Source organism: Henningerozyma blattae, chromosome 9, assembly GCF_000315915.1.
Source record: "Henningerozyma blattae CBS 6284 chromosome 9, complete genome".
NCBI classification, from domain to species: Eukaryota; Fungi; Ascomycota; class Saccharomycetes; order Saccharomycetales; family Saccharomycetaceae; genus Henningerozyma; species Henningerozyma blattae.
This window is the reverse complement of record NC_020193.1, coordinates 698,160-719,423: the sequence shown is the minus strand read 5'-3', so window position 1 is coordinate 719,423 and position 21,264 is coordinate 698,160. Positions and strand designations below refer to the sequence as shown.

At 29.6% G+C, this 21,264-nt stretch overlaps 10 protein-coding genes across 10 annotated transcripts; 3 read left to right on the top strand and 7 right to left on the bottom strand.

Moving 5' to 3' along the window:
* Nucleotides 1-215: 215 nt before the first annotated feature.
* TBLA0I03020 (uncharacterized protein) lies at nucleotides 216-776 on the bottom strand (the record flags this gene model as incomplete). Its single annotated transcript, XM_004182429.1, has 1 exon — nucleotides 216-776. One exon carries the CDS (start codon nucleotides 774-776, stop codon nucleotides 216-218), a length of 561 nt encoding a protein of 186 aa, XP_004182477.1.
* Nucleotides 777-2,474: 1,698 nt separating this feature from the next.
* On the bottom strand, nucleotides 2,475-2,999 carry TBLA0I03010 (uncharacterized protein; the record flags this gene model as incomplete). Its single annotated transcript, XM_004182428.1, has 1 exon — nucleotides 2,475-2,999. One exon carries the CDS (start codon nucleotides 2,997-2,999, stop codon nucleotides 2,475-2,477), a length of 525 nt encoding a protein of 174 aa, XP_004182476.1.
* Nucleotides 3,000-5,028: 2,029 nt separating this feature from the next.
* VPS33 (tethering complex ATP-binding subunit VPS33) lies at nucleotides 5,029-7,107 on the top strand (the record flags this gene model as incomplete). The annotated part of the gene is made up of 1 exon (XM_004182427.1): nucleotides 5,029-7,107. The coding sequence occupies one exon, from the start codon at nucleotides 5,029-5,031 to the stop codon at nucleotides 7,105-7,107; it is 2,079 nt and encodes a 692-aa protein (XP_004182475.1).
* Nucleotides 7,108-7,168: 61 nt separating this feature from the next.
* On the bottom strand, nucleotides 7,169-8,791 carry CST9 (SUMO ligase CST9; the record flags this gene model as incomplete). The annotated part of the gene is made up of 1 exon (XM_004182426.1): nucleotides 7,169-8,791. The coding sequence occupies one exon, from the start codon at nucleotides 8,789-8,791 to the stop codon at nucleotides 7,169-7,171; it is 1,623 nt and encodes a 540-aa protein (XP_004182474.1).
* Nucleotides 8,792-9,415: 624 nt separating this feature from the next.
* CCW14 (Ccw14p) lies at nucleotides 9,416-10,033 on the bottom strand (the record flags this gene model as incomplete). Its single annotated transcript, XM_004182425.1, has 1 exon — nucleotides 9,416-10,033. The coding sequence occupies one exon, from the start codon at nucleotides 10,031-10,033 to the stop codon at nucleotides 9,416-9,418; it is 618 nt and encodes a 205-aa protein (XP_004182473.1).
* A 1,173-nt stretch (nucleotides 10,034-11,206) lies between these two features.
* On the bottom strand, nucleotides 11,207-12,160 carry PEX19 (Pex19p; the record flags this gene model as incomplete). Its single annotated transcript, XM_004182424.1, has 1 exon — nucleotides 11,207-12,160. One exon carries the CDS (start codon nucleotides 12,158-12,160, stop codon nucleotides 11,207-11,209), a length of 954 nt encoding a protein of 317 aa, XP_004182472.1.
* Nucleotides 12,161-12,750: 590 nt separating this feature from the next.
* UBC9 (E2 SUMO-conjugating protein UBC9) lies at nucleotides 12,751-13,356 on the top strand (the record flags this gene model as incomplete). The annotated part of the gene is made up of 2 exons (XM_004182423.1): nucleotides 12,751-12,788; nucleotides 12,921-13,356. 2 exons carry the CDS (start codon nucleotides 12,751-12,753, stop codon nucleotides 13,354-13,356), a joined length of 474 nt encoding a protein of 157 aa, XP_004182471.1.
* Nucleotides 13,357-13,639: 283 nt separating this feature from the next.
* SYO1 (Syo1p) lies at nucleotides 13,640-15,526 on the bottom strand (the record flags this gene model as incomplete). Its single annotated transcript, XM_004182422.1, has 1 exon — nucleotides 13,640-15,526. The coding sequence occupies one exon, from the start codon at nucleotides 15,524-15,526 to the stop codon at nucleotides 13,640-13,642; it is 1,887 nt and encodes a 628-aa protein (XP_004182470.1).
* Nucleotides 15,527-16,669: 1,143 nt separating this feature from the next.
* On the top strand, nucleotides 16,670-19,567 carry TBLA0I02940 (metalloendopeptidase; the record flags this gene model as incomplete). The annotated part of the gene is made up of 1 exon (XM_004182421.1): nucleotides 16,670-19,567. The coding sequence occupies one exon, from the start codon at nucleotides 16,670-16,672 to the stop codon at nucleotides 19,565-19,567; it is 2,898 nt and encodes a 965-aa protein (XP_004182469.1).
* Nucleotides 19,568-20,531: 964 nt separating this feature from the next.
* Nucleotides 20,532-20,702, bottom strand: TBLA0I02930 (40S ribosomal protein uS14; the record flags this gene model as incomplete). The annotated part of the gene is made up of 1 exon (XM_004182420.1): nucleotides 20,532-20,702. One exon carries the CDS (start codon nucleotides 20,700-20,702, stop codon nucleotides 20,532-20,534), a length of 171 nt encoding a protein of 56 aa, XP_004182468.1.
* Between the last annotated feature and the right edge of the window lie 562 nt (nucleotides 20,703-21,264).

Genomic DNA, 21,264 nt, shown 5'->3' with positions numbered 1-21,264 from the left:
ACTATCAGATAAACAAAACACTCCCACAAAGTTATGTATACCGATTTCATAAGTTTATATAGTATGTATCAATCTTTTTTTAAAAATTTCTGTAGAATGTTGTAAATAACTAAATTACTAAATTACTAAAAAACAATTAAAAAAAAAAGCTTTTATTAAAGGGAATGAATTAGCTTTCTACATTTTTTGTGATCTAACTGTAGATATTTATGTTTCTATCCACTAATTTCTTCTGCTACCGTCTTTGGTCGTCTATTATAAGAAGACTTTACTCTGCTTCCATTGGAGACAGCAAAGTTTGATCTCCCTCTAACTTCATCTCCTACAGTGGTATGAATATGATCTCTAATTTCATTGGCAACGGTAAGTTTAGAGTCTTCATCAATTTCTCTGGCTACTGTTGCTTTTGATTTGTCGGTTATTTCATTAGCAACAGTGATCTTAGCCTCTTCATCAATTTCTTTACCTACAGTTTTAGACTGCAGAAGTAAAGATTCATCTCCTTCTTCTTTTAAATATTTTTCTAGTTCAATAATTTCAGATTCCAATTGGAGAATTTCCTTTTGAAGCTTACTATCTTTTGTCTTCCAAAGAGTTTTTTGACTAGGTGTACTAGAAATAGAATTTGAAGAACTAGAAGAAGGTAAAGTTACTGTAGTACCCAATTTGTGACACTGCTTCTTTTTTCTTAATTCCAGTCTTAATTCATCCAAACGTTGTTGAATAGTTTTTAAATCGACATGATTTATTGAAGTGTTGGGATCTTTACTAGACATTGTTTAATTTTCTTTGAACGTTGCACTTGAGTAAAGTTGTATTATTGGTAATATAATCTGTATAGTTTAGCAGTGATCTGCGATGACAAGGATAAGAAGAAGGACAAGACAGCATCTATCTGCCAAGATTCTGGTCATTTATATATCATTTACAACCCATTTATTATATTACTCCATTTACTATTTATTGTATTCGTAATAAATTAGTAATTTTCTGCCAACCTAAATCCAACACTTTCTATATAACTGAGTGTTATTATATGCAACTGCCATTTACTTGGTTAGTCGTTATAGCAATGCATGACTAGTAAGTAAAGACTTTACGGAAACAGAGTTCTGAAGTACAACTGTCGGACTATCCTTTTTGGGAACTCCGTTACTTTGAATCTCTATAATGCTGACTGGTATTTCTTTGTTTCCTGGCCAGTTTTCCTTCTGTTGAAAAATAAGGTTAGTAAATAATTAACAAGATTCAATTACATCAAAATCGTAAGATTCTGGATTAAGGAATTGCAATGCAGGAAAAGTGTAATGTTTATACAAATGTAAATTTGATGCCATTGTACAGTGGAAGCAGAAAACAGTAAAGCCTTTAAACTGAACGTTAAGATATGATACAAGATGCCAAAAGAAGTTTGTTTAATTACTAGATTTGTAGATTTTTTTAAAATTTTTTAATTTTGAAAAATGAGGTTGTGAGGGACAAAAGGTTTTATGAAAATCTGTTGCCTGAACAAATTATTTGGTTATTGAAAATATCCAACCTCACATTTTTCCTCTTCTAACAATACCTCTGGTAAAAGAATAGTTACAGAATCCTAAAAAAGAACCTTGACTAGATCCACTAAATTATTTTGAAGATAGGATTAACTTATAAACTACGTAATTCTAATATATACTATCATACTTTATCTACTTAGAAAAATTGAATTAAAAAAAAACTGTTAAATTTCAGCAAATTTGGAAATAATATAGGTAGTCCCGAAACTTTAGACTTCTGAGAGACAATGCTTTAATTGATACGAGATACTGGCATTGTTCAGGTGTACCGAAATGGAACCCATTCAAATAAAAATGTGACTCACTTTATTACAATAGAATATTGGAATGGATCAGTGGTTAATTCGGCTAATGTAAATTACGCAACAGTAAGCATTATGCATCAAATACATAACCCCCGGAACTCCCCTTAATTCCGCCGATGGAATCCTCTTTTCGTCGTCCGAGTCATTTTTAAAGATGGAAACCGAATACGCTCAACTTCGTTTTGATGCTTTTCGAGATTGCAAGCAGAATTGTTTGGAAATAAGCTGATTGAGAAACAATCTCTGCTATGAAGTTAAATAGACAAAAAATAATGAATGGAGCTCAGAAACATATAGGCAACAAAACAGAAATAAAATCACACGAATATTTCACGGTCAACATCCGGGGTTAATTTTAAATATATACGCGGAATAAAGAAACAACACGGTAACAATTGAGAAAGCATATGCACCTTATATCAATAGTAGCATTTAAACGTGATCTGGTGGTATGTTGTAATATAAATTAATATATATATATATATATATATATGGTCAAGAATTAATAGTTGTAAAGAACAATTAGTTGTAATTTTCTTACAAAACTTGTTAAAGCTCAACACGACGAAAACTTGTGAAGTAGATCATTATTCAGACTTTGAGTCTTATATGTCTAATAAAACGCATTATTCAGGCCCTTTGAAATATTGTGAAGTTTTAATATTGAATCATACCTCTTTTTATGCTCTGCTTCGGCATATTCCATTTTAGTTAGTAATGGTGTAGTATACATGCCATTTGTGTAAAGTTTAGGCATAACAGTAGGACAAGGTTTGTTGAGATTCTTATTTTTAGCAATGTTGATAAAATCTTCGATCTGAGGGTTTTTACTTGGTAATTCTCTAAGTTCGTTTGCAAATTCGTCAGTTAAGTTGCATGCGTTAATATGTCTAAAGGCCGTGGTATACAAGAACATCGTTTTCCAAGGATTACTCGAGTTTGGCATCATTTTTTCGAACATTTGCATTTCTGACTGAATTGTGTAGAATCGTTCTAAGATGGTCTTATGTTGGTCATGGACTTCAGATGTATTTACATATTGGATTGCAAATTCAATTGATTTATCAATAGACTGTGATGATTTAACTCTTTCAAATATTTGGTAAATAGGTAAGGTTTCGTAATCTTCATCATTCATGACTAAAGTCCTAATATTTCTAAATATGTGAAGATCTAGCCATGTTTTCAATTTTTTTGTGGTTGAAATATAAAAATGCTGTTGGTATAATTCACTCCAATTATGAATTTGCCATGAATTTGCCAAGAACTTCCACAAATTACTGTTGGTTGGTCTTCAGTTAGCATCCTATGTACAATATTGGATATTTTTGCAGCTTCACTTAATTTGTCTAAGAAATACTTATAGTTGTAATAAGGCTGTAATAATGTGGCTGAAGATTTCAGCCACCCTAATGTATCATCTATATGCTTTTCTCTTGCGGCGTAGTGTAAAATGATATCTGAGGAATCGTTCCCATTGACGGATGGAGTTTGATCGTTAGGTGCATTATCATTAGTTAAACTGACAAATTGCTGAACTTCTGGGTTATCTTGTAGAAATCAAATAAACTTTTGACGAGCTTCAGCTGACCTATCTTGTTGACGAGCTACATTGGTATTTGTTGATACAACAAATGATGGTGCAGCAGTTGATGGTGCAGAATTTGAAGATGTAGCAGTTGATGGCGTAGCATTCGATGGTGTAGTAGAATTTTGTATGGGAGTTAGTCTATTTGAATACCAAAGACCTCCTGTAGGAACATTATATGGAGATGAACTTGAAGCCATATTACAAAGAATAACTTGAAATTCAAGTAGAATTTATGAGCAAAATTTCATAAATTATAATACTTTCTGTAATAAGAACCAAATTTTGTATAGAAAGTCTTTGATCCGATGTTGTTGAATTTAGATGAAGAGTTGAATACAGGTAGGTGGAGAGTAATATTCTTCTATAATTTCCACCATCTTTTTTTTCATAATAGCAAACACCTCCGAGAATTGAGTTATTCCTATATTTTCGATGCATAGGTACTACTAATGTAATCCCATTTGGGTTTAAAGAGACAAAAGAAAATGGCAAGATAATTTTCCAATTCATATATTGCAGGTGTGAGATCTAGAAAAAGACACAAAGCTCACTTAAGAGAATAATACTATTTAATTGAAATATCTGGCAACATTGCATGATTGTAAATGTTACCAAAACTGCTTTGAGTTAAAAAAAAATAAAGCTTTGATGGAGAAGTAGAATAGGTAGCATCGGCTGAGGATTGTTTATATAGTAAAAAGGAGCAATGTAGCTAAATTTAATTAGTGTTGATTTAGGTAATTTCTGCATTTTTCAATGTTATATTAATATTATTTCATCACGCCAGTACAGCCAGTGATTACATTAGAATTTACAAAGTTTTATTTTCCATTAAACCTGTTCAATATAAAATTTTACTCATTGCTACCTAATGTGATCACTGGCATCTCATTGAGTAAATTATTCTACCAGTACTCAATGATATGTAACGTTGAATATCCTTAATATAGTATTAACCCATCGATTCTCTTAAATGCAGGTAATTTCTTCAATATGCTGAATTGAATGTCTTCCTAGAATGTTTCAACTTCAGTCGTGTTATTTTTCCGGATTTGAATCTATCAAGTAAAGTTGAAAAAAGTATACTATAGTTGAGATCTTAAATCTACGTTGTTTACCAATATTACCTATATGTTTCGAATTATAACATATTTTGTAATAAAGCTTTGAATTTTATAAGAAAATTTAGTTGTAATCCAATTACATTTTCCGTACGTACTTTTTTATTGTCCATACTTGTATTATAAACTGGTCTCCAGATACATATTGCAAGTGTGATTCTCAAATTTATATACCTTTCTCACATAAGTATTTGGTTGTTCCCATTATTTTAGCCCTATCATTAATATTAGCTCGACTTTAATACTGTCATTCACAATTTAAAAATATCTGTTAAAAGTTTTACTGCGTAATTATTGCTGTTTTAAGTTTATGAGACATTTTCTTAATAGTGATTAAGGATTTTCCGAATTTGAAAAAAGCTTTATTCTAGGAGAATTTAAGTAATTTTATTTGTATATTCAATATTAAAATTAAAATTTCGAACAAATGTGCATAAAAGGCCAGCATTTTAAATATGGATGGAAGATGGGATATACAAAAATTTTATAAAATAGAAACTAATAATCTAACAACTCTTTTAAATGATATATCTTTAAATGATCAATTGCTCGTTGTTCAGCAATCAATACTACCGAAATTAAATAATTTATTAACCTTTACTGAATTAACAACTTTAACCCCTGTAAGAAAAATAGTTATAATTAATGAAAAATTGCAACAGGATTTAGATGATATTTTAACTACATTACCAAATTTAGAATTAATTTTTCTAATAGATATTAGATTACAATTAAAATTATCAAATGATTTAATTGAATTCATAAATAAACCAATTGAATCCTCAAAGATAAACTTAACATATAATATAATATATTGCACAGAAAGAACTCAAAGAACAAATATTTTATCTCAAAATAATAATACAGATTTAACTATTCCGCATTTCATTAGAAGTCAATTATTAAATAATCAAGATGATAAACCTTCCTCATCAGATCCTATTAAATTGTTTAATTGGAATATTTTACCAACATCGAAGTTAGATAAAGATATTTTGGATTGCAATATTCTATATGATTCAAGTGGTGAAAATTTATATTCTCCAAAGGTACTATCAATGCAAAGAACAAGTAGAAATATATTGATTGATAATTTAGTAAACTCAATTACTTCTCTATTAACTGAAACAGGTTCAGTAATAACTAATTCCATTTCAATTGGGTATGAATCAAAGAATTTAATCAAGGTTCTGAAAAAAAGATTGTCTATTGATGAAAATAGTCGATCTCAATTTATTAAAGAAAGTATCTATACAGATAAGCACTGTGGTATTGAAACTGATTTAATTGTATTTGATAGAATGATAGATCCAATTACACCTTTGTTGACACAATTAACTTATTCTGGCCTTTTGGATGATATTTTCGAAATTTCTTCCATTGATGGAAAATTAAATGATAATGAATCAACAAAAATTGATTATTTTAAAGATGATATCTGGAACGAGACAAAATTCTTAAATTTTGCTGGTTTAGGCCCAAAATTAAATAAATTGGCTAAAGAATTACAAGTGAAGTATGATTCAAGACATGAAGCTGAAAGTGTGGGACAGATAAAAGATTTTGTAGATTCATTGGGTTCTTTACAAGAAAGACAAAAATTGTTAAATATGCATACAAATTTATCTTCAAATATATTAGAAAAAGTTGAAAAAAATGAGGGGACTCATTTTAATTCAATTTTAAATTTAGAACAAGATATTTTAATGAATACTATCGATAATAGCTCCGCAATTGAAGCAATTTTAGAATTATTATGGGATGATGAAACTTCAGCAAATGAAGTTATTAGATTAATCTGTCTTTTATCAATAATCAAAGATGGTATTCGTGATAAAGATTTTGAAATACTCAGAAAAGAAGTTATTGATAAATTTGGCATTGAATATTTATTTAGTATTGAAAGATTAAATGAATTAGGTTTATTTTTAGATAAAACAATGATTAATGAGAAACGTAAAAAAAATTCATTAGATAATAATGATTTGAATAAGCAGGTATATTTTAATAAACCATACTCAAGTATTTCAAATTGGTTAAACACATTACCAATAGCAGAAGATCCAAATGATAACGAGAAATTGATGGATATAAATAAAATGAAGAATCCTTCCTTTGCTTATTGCGGTGTTGTTCCATTAACAACAAGACTTCTTGAGATGTTTTATGATAGATCTACTATTTCTAAAAATTATTCAGCACAACAGCCATTTATTATTTCAAAAGAACCTACTACAATAGGTATTGAAACAATCTTTGAACAAATTTATGGTGACTCGAAAATTATAGAAAGTGAGCTTTGGAATATTAAATTAAAAGGTGAAAAAATTAAAAAAAGAGTGGTTATTGGGCAAACAAATAAAAATGAAAAAGAAATATCCTTAGTTGTCTTTATTGGTGGTATTACTTTAGGAGAAATCGCCACAATTAAATTTCTGGAAAATAAATTAAATGAGAGGGGAATTAAAAAAAGGTTTGTGATAATATGTGATGGTATATCAAATTCAAAAAAATTTTTAGGACCTGAGTTTTGAACTTTAATATACAGTTTCCTATAAAACCAAATATATATATATAAATATATAAATCTTTCATTTACCTTATTCTTGTGTATTTTGCATTCTTATTTGTACTCGGATTATTTTTAATATTATTAGCTCTTTGTTTTGAAGATATACCATTTTGTATTGAATTTTTTGAAAATTGATTAGTGTTATTGTTTTCATTTGTCCTTGAATTTTTAATATTTACATTTGAAGTAGATATTAGTAAATCTCTAGATGAGTATAAATCAGGTATTCGACTGCTACCTAATCTCTTTCTAGTTAATAAATTGTTATTTTTATTCCAAGTATTTCTTCTATTGTTGGCATAATTATTTATTAATTGTGAGGAATTTGTCATATTTTGAATAGAATTCAAGGTATTACTTCTTCTTGTAAGCTTTAAATTCTGTAATGCTGGAGGCATTAATATCTCGTTGTTAGTATTAATACTCTTATTGTTATTAATATTGTTATTGGTTGTTTGATTTGAATTTGAAGGAAGTGGTGATATATTAGGAAGATTGTTAATATTTAAAGTAGGAATTGGAGAAAAAGAATTTCCATTTGTATTTTCAATATGAGTTGATTCTGATATAAAGTTATTATTGTTTAAAAAAAAATTGGGATTATTGTTAGTATTTGAAGAAGTATTATTTTTATTATTATTATTATTATTATTATTATTATTTTTATTATTAATATCGTTAATGATTCTGTAGTTATTGGAATCCGTTGTACGAGAACTTCCAGATCTAATTGAATGATTAGATGTTTCTGATGCAGAATGAGTATTAGAAGAATTTAAAAATTTATTTGAATTTTTTTTAAATTTTTCTCTAAAAGTTTCATTAATATTGCAAGTCTGAATATTTCTTCTTTGTTGTTTAGGTATGTTTCTAGTTGAATTTATATCATCATCCATAGTCAAGTCCACAGTTACTGGCAATCGATCCTTCGTAGATAAAGGTTTTTTTTTCTTGATAAAAAAATTATTGATATTTTTATTATTATTTCTATTATTACTAAGTACAGATGACGTGGCAGATCTTTGGATGGGGTTTGTATTATTGAAGAAAGATGAAGAATTTGTTGTTATATTTGTTGTTGATGGATTGTTAATAGGTCTATTCATCTTTGTCATTGAATTTAAATTTACATTTAAATGTAAATTTTCATATTCATTTAATTTTAGTTTTAAATTTTCATATTCTATTAGCTTTGATTTTAGATTTTCAATTTCATTTTTCAAGATTGGTATTTGATCAATTGAAATCTTTGCCTCAGCCAGTAAATTCTTTTGTCTAATCAATCTAAGATTTAATTTTGAGTTGATTGATTGTAAATGTGAGAAATGATTGATTAAATTGTTAAATTGGAAATTAGAAACATTTAAAAAAGTTTCTAATAAATTTGAATTCGAAATTGAAAATGGTTTAAAATAACTTAGAATATCGTAAGGTAAATTTTTTTCGTCATCTAATTTAATAATAGAAATATTATTTGTGTCACAATACAAGCAATTATTTTGAATTGTATTATTATTAATTTTTTCCACATGTAAATGAGTTGAGCAAAGAATATGAGCACATGAAGTTATGTACAGGGGACTTTGTTTTGTTGATTTTTTATAACAAATGTTGCAAAATACAAACGGTTGATTAAATAAATCCATTCTGAACCGTAAAATATGTATTTTGGTTAATATTGTTTTATTTTATAAATGTACTTGGATATTTATTCTTTCTGACACGATATTGCAAATCCCTTTTTTTTTCTTAAAAAAGATCTGTCTTCCCTATATTTTTTTAACCGCCGAACTTTGAAATCACGCAAAGAAAAAAAATAAAATTAAATAAAATAAGCATCGCACTATTTAAGTAAAAGAATGTGATTAAATTTATAAACTTTTTTTATAGCATTTGCAATTACATACTGATAATAAGAAATAAAAAAATAACAGATATAATATTAGATAGATTACTTAGAAATCACGTCGTAATTTTGTATAATTAGTAATAGTAGGCTAGATAATACATTTATATATAGAATCTTTAATTTCTTGTTGTATAATAAAGATGTAAATAGTTAGAAATGGAGAAGGGTATTATAATAATTTGGAGCTGTAATAATAATATAAGTAAAAAAAAAAATAAGCAAAAAAACGTGTGTGATTTGAAACAGTAGACGTCAAACTCTTTTTCTGTGATTTGTTAAATAACCCATAAACGCAATGAAAAATAATATATTAGATATTGATAGAAGATTTGTCTTTTTTGATTACCCAGATTTAATTAAATTAGATCAATAAAGCAACAGCAGCTAAGAAGATAGAACCACCGACCTTTAAAGAGTCAGCAGCACCTTCGTAAGCACTGATGGTCTTGGTTTCCGGACTTGGAGAAGAAGTAGATGGAGCAACCGATGGTTTGGAAGTGGTAGTGACCTTAGTAGAAGAAGAAGAGGTAACAATAGTGGTAGAGTTACCGAATGGAGTGGCAGAAGTGGTAGAGCCAGAAGAGCTTGACGATTTCTTAGTAGAGCCAGTAGCAGAGGCAGATGTGGAGGAAGAGGAAGATGAAGCAGAAGCAGAAGTAGTAGCTGAGGCAGAAGATGAAGCAGAAGCAGAAGATGAAGAATCACCTAAAGAAGCGTTTTGTTCGGAACAGGTACTCTTGAAAGCAGAGATAGCAGAATCGGCATTGTTATTTGGGCAGATGGAGTTCAAACAACTTTCAATGGAAGAACTTTCCTTTTCACAGAAACAATCGACTTGGTCTAAAGCAGTACAGGAAGAAGAAGACTTACCGACTTGAGCAACACAAGCTAACAAACAAGCAGGTGGAGTAGCAATGGCATTTTGAGCAAATAAAGCTAAAGCAATGGTGGCAATGGAGGCAACAGAGAAGGTTTGCATTACAAATATATGTTAATTGTTGGGTGGGTATATTGTCGGAAGAGTCGTTTGATATTCTTTAACAAAGGGCTAGCGAATTTAAATAGAACAATTGAGAGAAATTATTGGACCACTGTATTGACGAAATTTCAATATTAAGTAGGAAATGAGAAATGAAAAATAATAAATGAAAACGCTATGTAAATATGTATATATATATATATATATATAAAAAATAGATTGATATTACGTATGTATATATATAAGAATATGTCAAAGAATTAAAGATTCATGCAATGAATGTCGAAAATACAAAAATAAAAAAAGAAACCATTGACATTGTCATTAAGATTACTAGATCAGTTTTGCTTGTGTTGTTGTTTGTTTTCTTAGTTATTATTGTTGTTCGCTGTTGTTCAAGGAATGAATATTGGATAGTGAACTAAATTTGTCAATTAACGAAATATGGCCTTTACTGAAACAATTTTGCATCATAGAAAGCACAGAAACTCTCATAGGATATAGGCCACGCTTGGTTGAAAAATTCGGCCCATTAGGGAAAGCTGAGTCCCACATGTAAACAAACATTATTACCGGTCTAATATTATATGGGCAATTGTGAACTTTCCAGTGTAAACAACCGTTGTCCGAATACTGCTTGTCGTGTGGCCCAAACCGGAAACTGGCCAGAAATAGCAACAGATTTACTGCGACGTTTTCTGAGCGACTAGCAGTCTACTGCGGCTGTTTCTCTGTGGTCATTCGAGCTTGTCGCCAGATCGGGATAGAACTGGAAGTGGGGGCTATTTATAGATACAGTTACCCGGTAGCACGTGATGTCTTTTCGTACTGTATGATAAAAAGAAAACTGATAAAGTGTGTGTGAAGTGGGGCTTGATTTAATTTATGAGTAGTTAGCAATATGTGTAATTAATGAAAATTATTATGGATTAGGCAATTACAAGAGATTAAGGTAGGAATAAGAAATGTAGAACGGGAAAAAATGACAAAAACAATTAATAGTCAGAAATCATAGATACCACTGGGATTATTTTAAAAGCCAATGGATTAATTTAAAGATCCTTGAATCAATCAATTCAAGCTCGAAAGATTCAGACAAAGATATCAGTGCGAAATATCGTTAATGCTAAGTAGTCGTTATATATATATGCTTCTATACACTATATACGCCGCTCATTGTTGAGCACATCCCTCTTGTAGCTCATTTTTGAGAGCTCCCAGTTCGGCATCACTGCCCTCCATGTTGATAATATCCATCAGTTCTTTGTTAAGATCTTCTTGATTATTAGATTTCCCAGGAGTAGGATTATTTGAGTTTTTCTTTTTATCCACAGGCGAATCTCCCAATTCTTGTAATTCATCCAATAGAACAGTAATTTCTTCTTTATATTCGATGTTATCATTACGATAGTCTTCTCTTTCGTAGACATCAGTGATTTTCTGAACAATAGCATATTGTTTCCTGTAGGTAGGTATCATATCTTTAAACTCTTCTTTTTCTTCGTTATTGGCAAACCACTCTCCAAATTCAATATACATTTCTTTCATTGGTTCGTACAAAACTTCTTTGGATGACATCTTGTTTAAAATGTTCAATATGGCATCATCCATACCTTCGCCGTCACCATTTTCTGCATCATTATCTTCACCTCCATTAACAAATTGATCCAACAGTTGGCTCAATAAATCGTTCTCGTTAGATTGATTTTGTTTCAAATTCTCTTGTTCAACTTTAGAATCTACTTGGTTACCATTTTTTTTTAATTTGTTCAGCGTGCTATTGATGATATCATTATATGACTCACGGGCTTTGTCTTCTGAATCCAGTTCAGATCCTGCCTTGCCCAGTTGTTCAACAATACCCACTACATCATTGATTTTTTTAGCATCAGAAGAATTATTTTTACCAGGAGAATCATTTTTTCCTTCTTCTGCAAGCATATTTTCAAATTCTTCACGCAATTCATTTACCATATTTTCGACAGCAACATTTCGATCTAGGCCATCATCATTACCAGTATTGGGCTTGATTTTGCTGGGATCTTCATCCAATAATGCATCTAAATCATCATAATCAAATTCCTCTTCACTAGGCTTATTATTATTATTATTATCAGTATTACTCATAATAATGCTTGACAAACTTTGTCGTTTGCTTGTTAGTCTAATTATTTTATTTATTTTTTGTTTGTTTTTCTTTCTTTAATTGTTGCTTGTAAATCCTAAAATACAGATCCTTAAAATCATCATTGTTTGATATTCAACTAGTTTAATTTTCCTATCCGTTCATTATTTCCGTTTTTTGAAAATTGACAAAAATTTAAAGCTTTGAAAAATTAACTGATTTTCTTTGTTTCTTCAATAAGTTTTCTACTGTTTTTTTTCTTCGGGAAACGCGACTATGCGGATTTTCGCTTTTTTTCACGCGAAACTTAGGATGATTTTTCCTGGTTCAATTATATCGATTTTTAGATGAGAAAAAATAGATTTCAAACTAAACACAAAATGAAATACATATACCATTATTTAAATATAAACTACCTTTTCAGTTTACTTACATATTGACTAGAATAAAAATTTTGGACAAAAAAAAAAAAATAAAAAAAAAAACAATAAAAGAAAAGAAAAGAAGTACACCATAAAAAATTATAAAAAAAGATAATTTAATTTGCAAAACTATTAATATCAAAGATTAATTTATATATTCGCATCAAAATATGAGTAGTTTATGTTTACAACGTTTACAGGAAGAAAGGTATGTTTGCTTACTTGTTTTTCTACACTCAATTCCAATTACATAAAATATTATCATGATCAGTTTAAATTACTAACTTCTAGTACGAATATATTTCCCCTTATGTATTGTTCGATCTTAAATTTTTATTAGAAAAAAATGGAGAAAAGATCATCCCTTTGGATTTTTCGCAAAACCAACCAAGAAAGTTGATGGTTCGATGAATTTACAATTATGGGAAGCTGGTATCCCGGGCAAAGAAAGTACTATCTGGCATGGTGCTTTATATCCAATTACAATCGAATATCCAGATGAATATCCATCGAAACCACCAAAGGTCAAGTTTCCAGCAGGGTTTTATCATCCTAATATCTATCCTTCTGGTACAGTTTGCTTAAGTATATTAAATGAAGATCAAGATTGGAGACCGGCAATCACTTTGAAACAAATCGTCTTAGGGGTACAGGATTTACTAGACACTCCAAATCCGAACTCTCCCGCTCAAGAACCAGCATGGAGAGCATTCTCTAAAAATAAATCTGAATATGAAAAGAGAGTCCTCCTACAGGCAAAACAATATGCAAAATAATAGATTTCACCATTATTTTCATTTGAAATTTTTATCATTCTTTTAATTTATTCTCATCGACTTCATTGTTTTGTTAAGAATCCTAAGTCCTATACACAACAAACTATTAATAAAACCACTTATTTTATTATCAATTTCTTTATTTGGCATCACTTTTCTTTATATTACTAATGTACAATTATTTTTACTACTATTTATAAATTAAATATAGTATATTCCATCAATATATATATATATATAGTACTGTAACTTTTTCACCCGAACATATCAGCTGTCCCTCTCCTCAAGATCGTTCATTCATCTTATAATGGATAAAGCTATCTAAATTATTGAAAGTTTCGTTACATCTTTCTTTTAATTGAGGATCCCTATTCTTATCAACCAACTTGAATATTAATCTGACATTTGGTACTATTTGTTCTTGTAATAATCTTAGAAAATCATCCTTAACAAATACATCCTCATCATAATCGAAATTCTTATCACCATAAATTTCAAAAAGTGAGTTGATAATTTCAACAGTTAGAACAGCATGAAGATCCTTTTTAATTAATAGATTCATAAAAAATTGACCAATCACTCTATTTACTTCAATTTGTCCTTGGTATAATGCATAAGTTGACAAAACACCTAATATTCTTTGTTTATATTCAATGGTATCTTCGGCAGTTTCAGCTTGGAAACTCTCAAATTCTTTAATATAAGTATTAACAAAGTCAACGTTATTTATTAAATTGAAATATTCTAATACTTTGGCTGGTTCTGGTTGTAGAGTGCCAGTCTTTAATAATGCCCAAATAACACTCTCTTTACCCATTTTAATACTAGTAATTTCATGATTAGTTAGGTCAGTGCTGATATCAGTTAAAAATGACCATAATTGTTTATAAGGTTCGTTATTTAAATCGAAAATGTTAATTCCTACAGTTATATATAACCATAATAAATTATTCCATACAATTAAAATACGTGGTGTAAAATTTTCACTTAATGCCATAAAAGCATGCGGTAAAAATTCAGCCAATGTTACAATTAAGTCATCTGGTAAACTATCTTTGTTTTTAGTATGCTTTTGTTCTTCATATAATGCAGCTAATAATTCAATTACTGCAGTCAGTAAATCAATGGCAATTTCAATACTTTGTACTCTCATCATAGCTGATGAACGTCTTTTAGTATAATCTTTAATTTTTTCAGCAACAGTGGAGTCCTTTGCCTTTATTAATTCTTCATCATCAGTCTTTGATGATAAATCATGAAATACTTGTTTGATATCGATACTATCAATTGAAGTACAAATACCGTGAATTATAGAGTTAGTCTGTTCAATAGTCAAATTCATATCTAGAAATTGGATATAAATACCTTGAACTAAGACTTTAGTCAATTCATTAAACTGCTGAGAAGCTTGATTTTTTTCATTTTCTTGTATCATATTAGGCAATTGTGATACAAATTTTGATAAATAATCATGGTTTGAAACAGATTCAATAAATTGGAAGGATTCTGAACTAAAATCATATATCAAATCTAAGATTGTATTTAATAATTTCAATGGGATCTTATCAATACCAAATTGCAACAAGTAGGTGAGAATTTTAAAAATATTTGTTAATTTATCTTCTGATAATAATTCATCTAGAATTTTATCTGATCCATTAGCTAAAGCCACCACTAATGATAATAAATTATCTGTAAAATCGAAAAGAAGAGATTTGGATTCTTTGGAACTCTTATTATTAGTGTCATTTAAAGCATTTAATGAGTTCTCAATTTTGTTGAAACCATCTATAATACTTGTCCATATATCAGATCTCCATAAATGAGTTGAAATATCATAACCTTCTTCAAGGGTAATATTTCTCAACAAACCGTAGGATTCAACTACAATTTCAGTATTATCATCTGTTATTAATTTCTTCAAAATGATTTGAACTAATTTTTCTCTTAAGAATAAACTTCTCATATGAGTGTCTTCACATAAGACACTTACCGAAGATAAGGACATATGCCTATCATTTGCAATTGCACTTTCTAATTGTTTCAAAAGTGGCTGAATTCTTTTAGTTACTAAGGCATTATCCTTTGCTGCATTTCTTACGTCTGGGCGACCTGATATTGGATTTAAACGAGCTTTTGATGTTCTAGATCTCTTTTTCGATTTACCCATATTTATTAAATTTTAAAAAAATTGGACAGTCTAATTGTCTGGAAAAAGCAACAAGCTATCAATAATATTTCTTGTAAAATGGTTTAATATGTTTGTATTTTATTTACCTATGTGTCTCATCTCATCTCTTGAAATTTCACGGAATGACGGCTAAAATTTTTTTCTGGATATTTCACGTGGATTTTGAAATTTTCGAGACCATAAGAAAAAATCTTAAGCGGCTATTCTTTTGATGACAAAAATATATTTATATATTATATTGTAAATACTACATATGTATACATGACAAGTGAGTTTAGGCCAAACATATGATAAAAAGTATTGTAAGAATATATTTAGCTACGAAAATGTAAATTGCTTACAATACAGGTAATTTTGAAAAATTCAAGTTTAGATAGTATTCTTATTAAAATCAAATAAAAATTCTTTCTAAAAGTTGTAGTTACTGTGCTAATACTCTTTTAATTTCAAAATTATATACTCAGGGCTCAAAAAATAGTCATAAATTGCTCAACACACAGTTAATCTTGTAATATTAATTGGCGGCTAAACAACAAATTCGAACAAAATAATCTAATGGCTTGCTTTTTCAATTGTACTTTTAACTCTTTGTATGTATATCATATAACCAATCTTTAAAATATTAAAATATTGCAGAGAAAACAAATAAACAGATTTACTTGTTCCTTGAGGTTCCTGAGTTCCAAGAATGATACCCTAAAAGTTATTGTGAAACAACCCGGAACTGTGAAGAACCGAGATGCGAATTTGCGACACAGATTTGCGACAATTCGCCACATATGCTAAAAAATACAATACAACGGTGACAACAATAATGAATTCATCATTTGCTTATAAAAAAAAGTTCCAGAATATTTAAGGTTAATTGAACTCATTACAGACCCGATCGAGAAATATATTTATTTATTTTCGTTTCTGCCAAACAATTGATTAATTTTCTCCTTTTGATCCCCAGTATCAAAAAGGCACCTTTTTATTAAAACCATATTCAAAGTGATTTGCCTTACAAGTTCTTTACCTTCAAAAACTGATATATTAAGGTACTCTATTTTTGTTTTATTGCTATCCATTTTTTATGAAATATTTAATTGCTCAATTATACCCAGAAATCTATTCGTGAACATGTCTACACCTTATAAGACTTATAACCTTAATTTTGCTAAACCTGATTTAGACGATAGAAATTATCGCTTTATTGAATTGCCAAATAGCTTAAAAGTTTTACTTATTCAAGATGCTACTACAGACAAGGCAGCAGCTTCATTAGATGTCAATATAGGTGCATTTGAAGATCCAGAAGGCTTACCGGGCCTAGCACATTTTTGTGAACATTTGTTGTTCATGGGCTCTGAAAAATATCCCGATGAGAACGAATATTCAAGTTTCCTAAGTACCAATGGTGGGTCATATAATGCATACACTGGTGCTTTAAATACCAATTATTTTTTTGAAATTAATTATGAACATTTGGAAGGTGCATTAGATAGATTTTCAGGATTCTTTTCCCGTCCTTTATTTAGTAAGGATTCCACTGATAAAGAAATTAATGCTGTTGATAGTGAAAACAAGAAAAATTTACAAAGTGATGTCTGGAGAATGTACCAACTAGATAAATCTTTATCAAATAGAAAACATCCTTACCATAAATTTTCTACAGGTAATATACAAACATTGGGTACAATTCCAAACGAACAAGGCCTAGACATTAGAGATGAGTTATTAAAATTCTATAATAATTCCTATTCTGCTAATTTGATGAAATTAACCATTTTAGGTAGAGAAGATCTAGATATTTTGGGTGATTGGGCATATTCCATGTTTAAAGACGTTAAAAACCTAAACCGTGAGTTACCAGTTTATGAAGAAAAAATGCTTACTGAAGAATATTTAATGCAAATTATTAATATTAAGCCAGTTCAAGATATGAGAAAATTGGAACTTTCATTTACAGTGCCCGACTTAGATAAAGAATGGGAATCTAAAACTCCTAGAATTTTAAGCCATTTACTTGGTCATGAAGGGTCTGGCTCATTATTAGCTCATTTGAAATGTTTAGGTTGGGCCACAGAATTAGCCGCCGGTGGCCACACTATATCTGACGATAATGCAGTTTTTTCAGTGGATATAGACCTAACTGAAGAAGGATTTAACCATTATGAGGATGTTACAGTGGCTATTTTCCAATATATTAATATGTTAAAAGATACCTTACCACAAGAATGGATTTATGATGAATTACAAGCAATTGCTAATGCTGAGTTTAAATTTAAACAAAAGACAAGCCCATCCGGTACAGTTTCGTCATTATCAAAGGCTTTAGAAAAGGAATATATCCCAGTAGAAAAAATCCTTGCTACTAGTTTATTTTCTAAATATGAGCCTGAACTTCTTATGAATTATATAAATGAATTAACTCCATATAATTCACGTTTAAGTCTTATCTCTAAGGATGTAGAAACAGATGAAGTTGAAGAATGGTATGGTACGGAATATAAATCGATAACCTATCCTAAGAAATTTATAAAAAGACTCGAACGTGCAGGTTTTAACAAGAATTTATATTTACCAAATCCAAATGATTTTGTTGCCACGAATTTTGATGTTAAGAAAATAGATAATATAACACCGATCGATGAACCATATTTATTAAAAGATGACCAAGTCAGTAAATTATGGTTTAAGAAGGATGATAGATTTTGGCAACCACGGGGTTATATTCATATCTTTACAAAATTACCACATTCTCACGCTAGTATCACCAATTCAATGTTAACTTCATTATATGTTCAATTAGTCAATGATCAATTGAAAGATCTTCAATATGATGCATCATGTGCTAGTTTGGATATTTCATTTTCCAAGACAGGCCAAGGTTTAGATATTACAGTAAGTGGATTTAATCATAAAATCCTAATTTTATTAGAAAGCTTTCTAAAAGGTATTAAAAATTTTAAGTTGGAAAAATCCAGATTTTTAATATTCCAAGAGAAATATATACAACAATTGAAGAATATGTTATTCCAAGTTCCCTATGGCCAGGTATCTCACTATTATAATTATGTTATCGATGATAGAGCTTGGTCTATAAAAGAGAAATTGTCTACCATGCAAAAATTAACATTTGAAGATCTTGAAAATTTCTTACCAACTATTTTTAATGAAGTATATTTCGAATCTTTAGTGCACGGTAATTTTGAAAAATCTGATGCAGCTGAAGTTAATCAATTGGTCGAAAAATACATCTCAGGGTCAATTCACAATCCACAAATTAGAAATGATAGATTAAGATCATACGTTCTACAAAAAGGAGAAACTTACAGATATGAAACATTATTAGAGGATCCAGAAAACGTTAATTCTTGCATTCAGCACGTTACTCAAATTGGTCTTTACAACGATAGATTAGCTGCGTTGAGTAGTTTGTTTGCTCAGATAATTAATGAGCCGTGCTTCAATATTTTAAGAACAAAAGAACAATTAGGATATGTGGTTTTCAGTTCAAGCCTAAATAACTATGGTACTACAAATATCAGAATCCTAGTTCAATCAGAACATACTACAGAATATTTAGAATGGAGAATTGATGAATTTTATAAATCAGTGAAAACAATTCTAACTCAAATGGCACCTGAAACATTTGAAAATCATAAAGATGCTTTATGCAAGACATTATTGCAAAAATATAAGAATATGAAAGAAGAAAGCAGTAGATATAGTAATTCAATTTTTAATGGTGATTACGATTATTTATTGCGCCAAAACAAGGCAAAGCTGGTATCAAAGTTTTCCAAATCAGATATTTTACAATTTTATGATGAATATATTGTTAATGAAAACAGTTCTAAATTAATCATTCATTTGAAATCTCAAATTAGCGAAACTAAAAAAGATGAACCCAAATTGGATAGAACAAAATATCCTACAGGTGAGTTGATAGACGACGTTGCTGAGTTTAAATCAAACCAATTCATTGCTCCCGCTCATAAACCAGTTAAGAAATTTCAAGTCCAGGAAAACTGAGAGCTTCCACCATATAGCTTTATAAATTTACCCACATATATATTTTAATATATCTACATCTACTAATATAATAAAATTCCCTATTATCAGCACTACAATAATAGTAAGAAATAACCCATTACATATTGTCGCAAGATAAAAGGTAATGCAGGCTAAATAAAAAATTAAAGAAAAAAGAAAAAAAAAATGTAGACTATCTTCGACATCCCAAATCTATCACCCTTGCAAAGGGGCACACAGATAACGGACTTCCTATCCTGTCCCAATATACCCGAAGGTATACGTTAAATAATAAAAAATTGATCTCGGAAACTAGTGTTCATTTAAGAATGAATCACTGGCAATTAGCAACTGTTTGATGACAGATTTAGCCAACTGTGGCATGCTTCCTTTAATTATTTTTGATTCAAGGTTTTTAAAAACTAATGAAAAAATCGAACCTACAAAGATTCAATGGAATTAAGTTTTCAAATTTTAAGCTTCTTATATAGAATTTATAAGTCCGGGTAAAAATTAAGTTTTTGTTTCGGCAAAATGATTAATCTGCATTGATCTTTGCAAAATTTATTTAGATGAGGGCATAAATAAATAACAAAAAAATTTATCGCAATATTAAAGAATCAAGCAACAGCTAAAACAAGAAATTATATGGCGGTTAATTTCGAGGTTCTTAGAAAACCTTACCTAAAACTTTATAGCACTGTTTATTCAACAAAATGAAGAAACATCGCCAAAAATTAATATATATCTAAGAAAGGTAATACGAATGGTAAGTGTTTATTTTGAACTAAGAACTGAGAATTTGAGTTACTTTTTAGATTTTATATAAGTACATAATTAATGATAAAAAACATTTGATTATAACATCGTTCCAACCAAAAGGATTAAAGGAAGATTAAATCAAAGCATGATGGGAGAAAAAAACATTGCCCATAAATAGACGTCTTTTAAAATTAAATATAGCTTAACGGTACTTGTAGAAACCAATGTCATTAGCTCTTTCTCTGAAACATTGACGACAGATGTTCAAACCGTACTTTCTGATTAAACCAGTGTGGGAGGAACAGACACGGCATTGACGGGAACCTTTACCGAATCTTCTTGGATGTGAGTACCAGACGTTTTCGTGAGCCATTTTGCTGTAATTAAGTGGTAAAATTTAACAACAGAGTTGAAAATAGAAAAAAATTGTTAGTAAATTTATCCCAATTTGTGTTGAAATTAATGCTTGAATTAAGAGTTTGAATTTATATCTACGCCAATCTATTCGTCCATATCATTGGTTAATACCCCTAATTGCTCCTCCTGTGTATTATAAATTCCAACATCCTCTTATTTTCATCATTATAGTCTTCAATTAGCACATACTTTAATGTATAGTTCTTTGTACAGCTTGGTCTTAAAGCCCTTTGAAATAACGTATTTTTAGTAATTTTTCAAATATACCACTTTACTTGCATAAATTTCATGTATATTTTCCAGTACTACGAGACTCTCGATTTCTCCACTATCTCTGAGCTTCACGCATTGCCCGAAGTCTCGTTCTGCCTAGAGATTGAGCTTCTCTTTGGAAATGGAAAACCTATTGGAAACATCCATGGGGCTATTCTGTCTAGGACAGAAATCTAGGCTGGAGAGAATGGAATTTTCTGGTGGAAGATTTTCATTGGCGTCGTCCGAATTTCATTTCTGCTTTC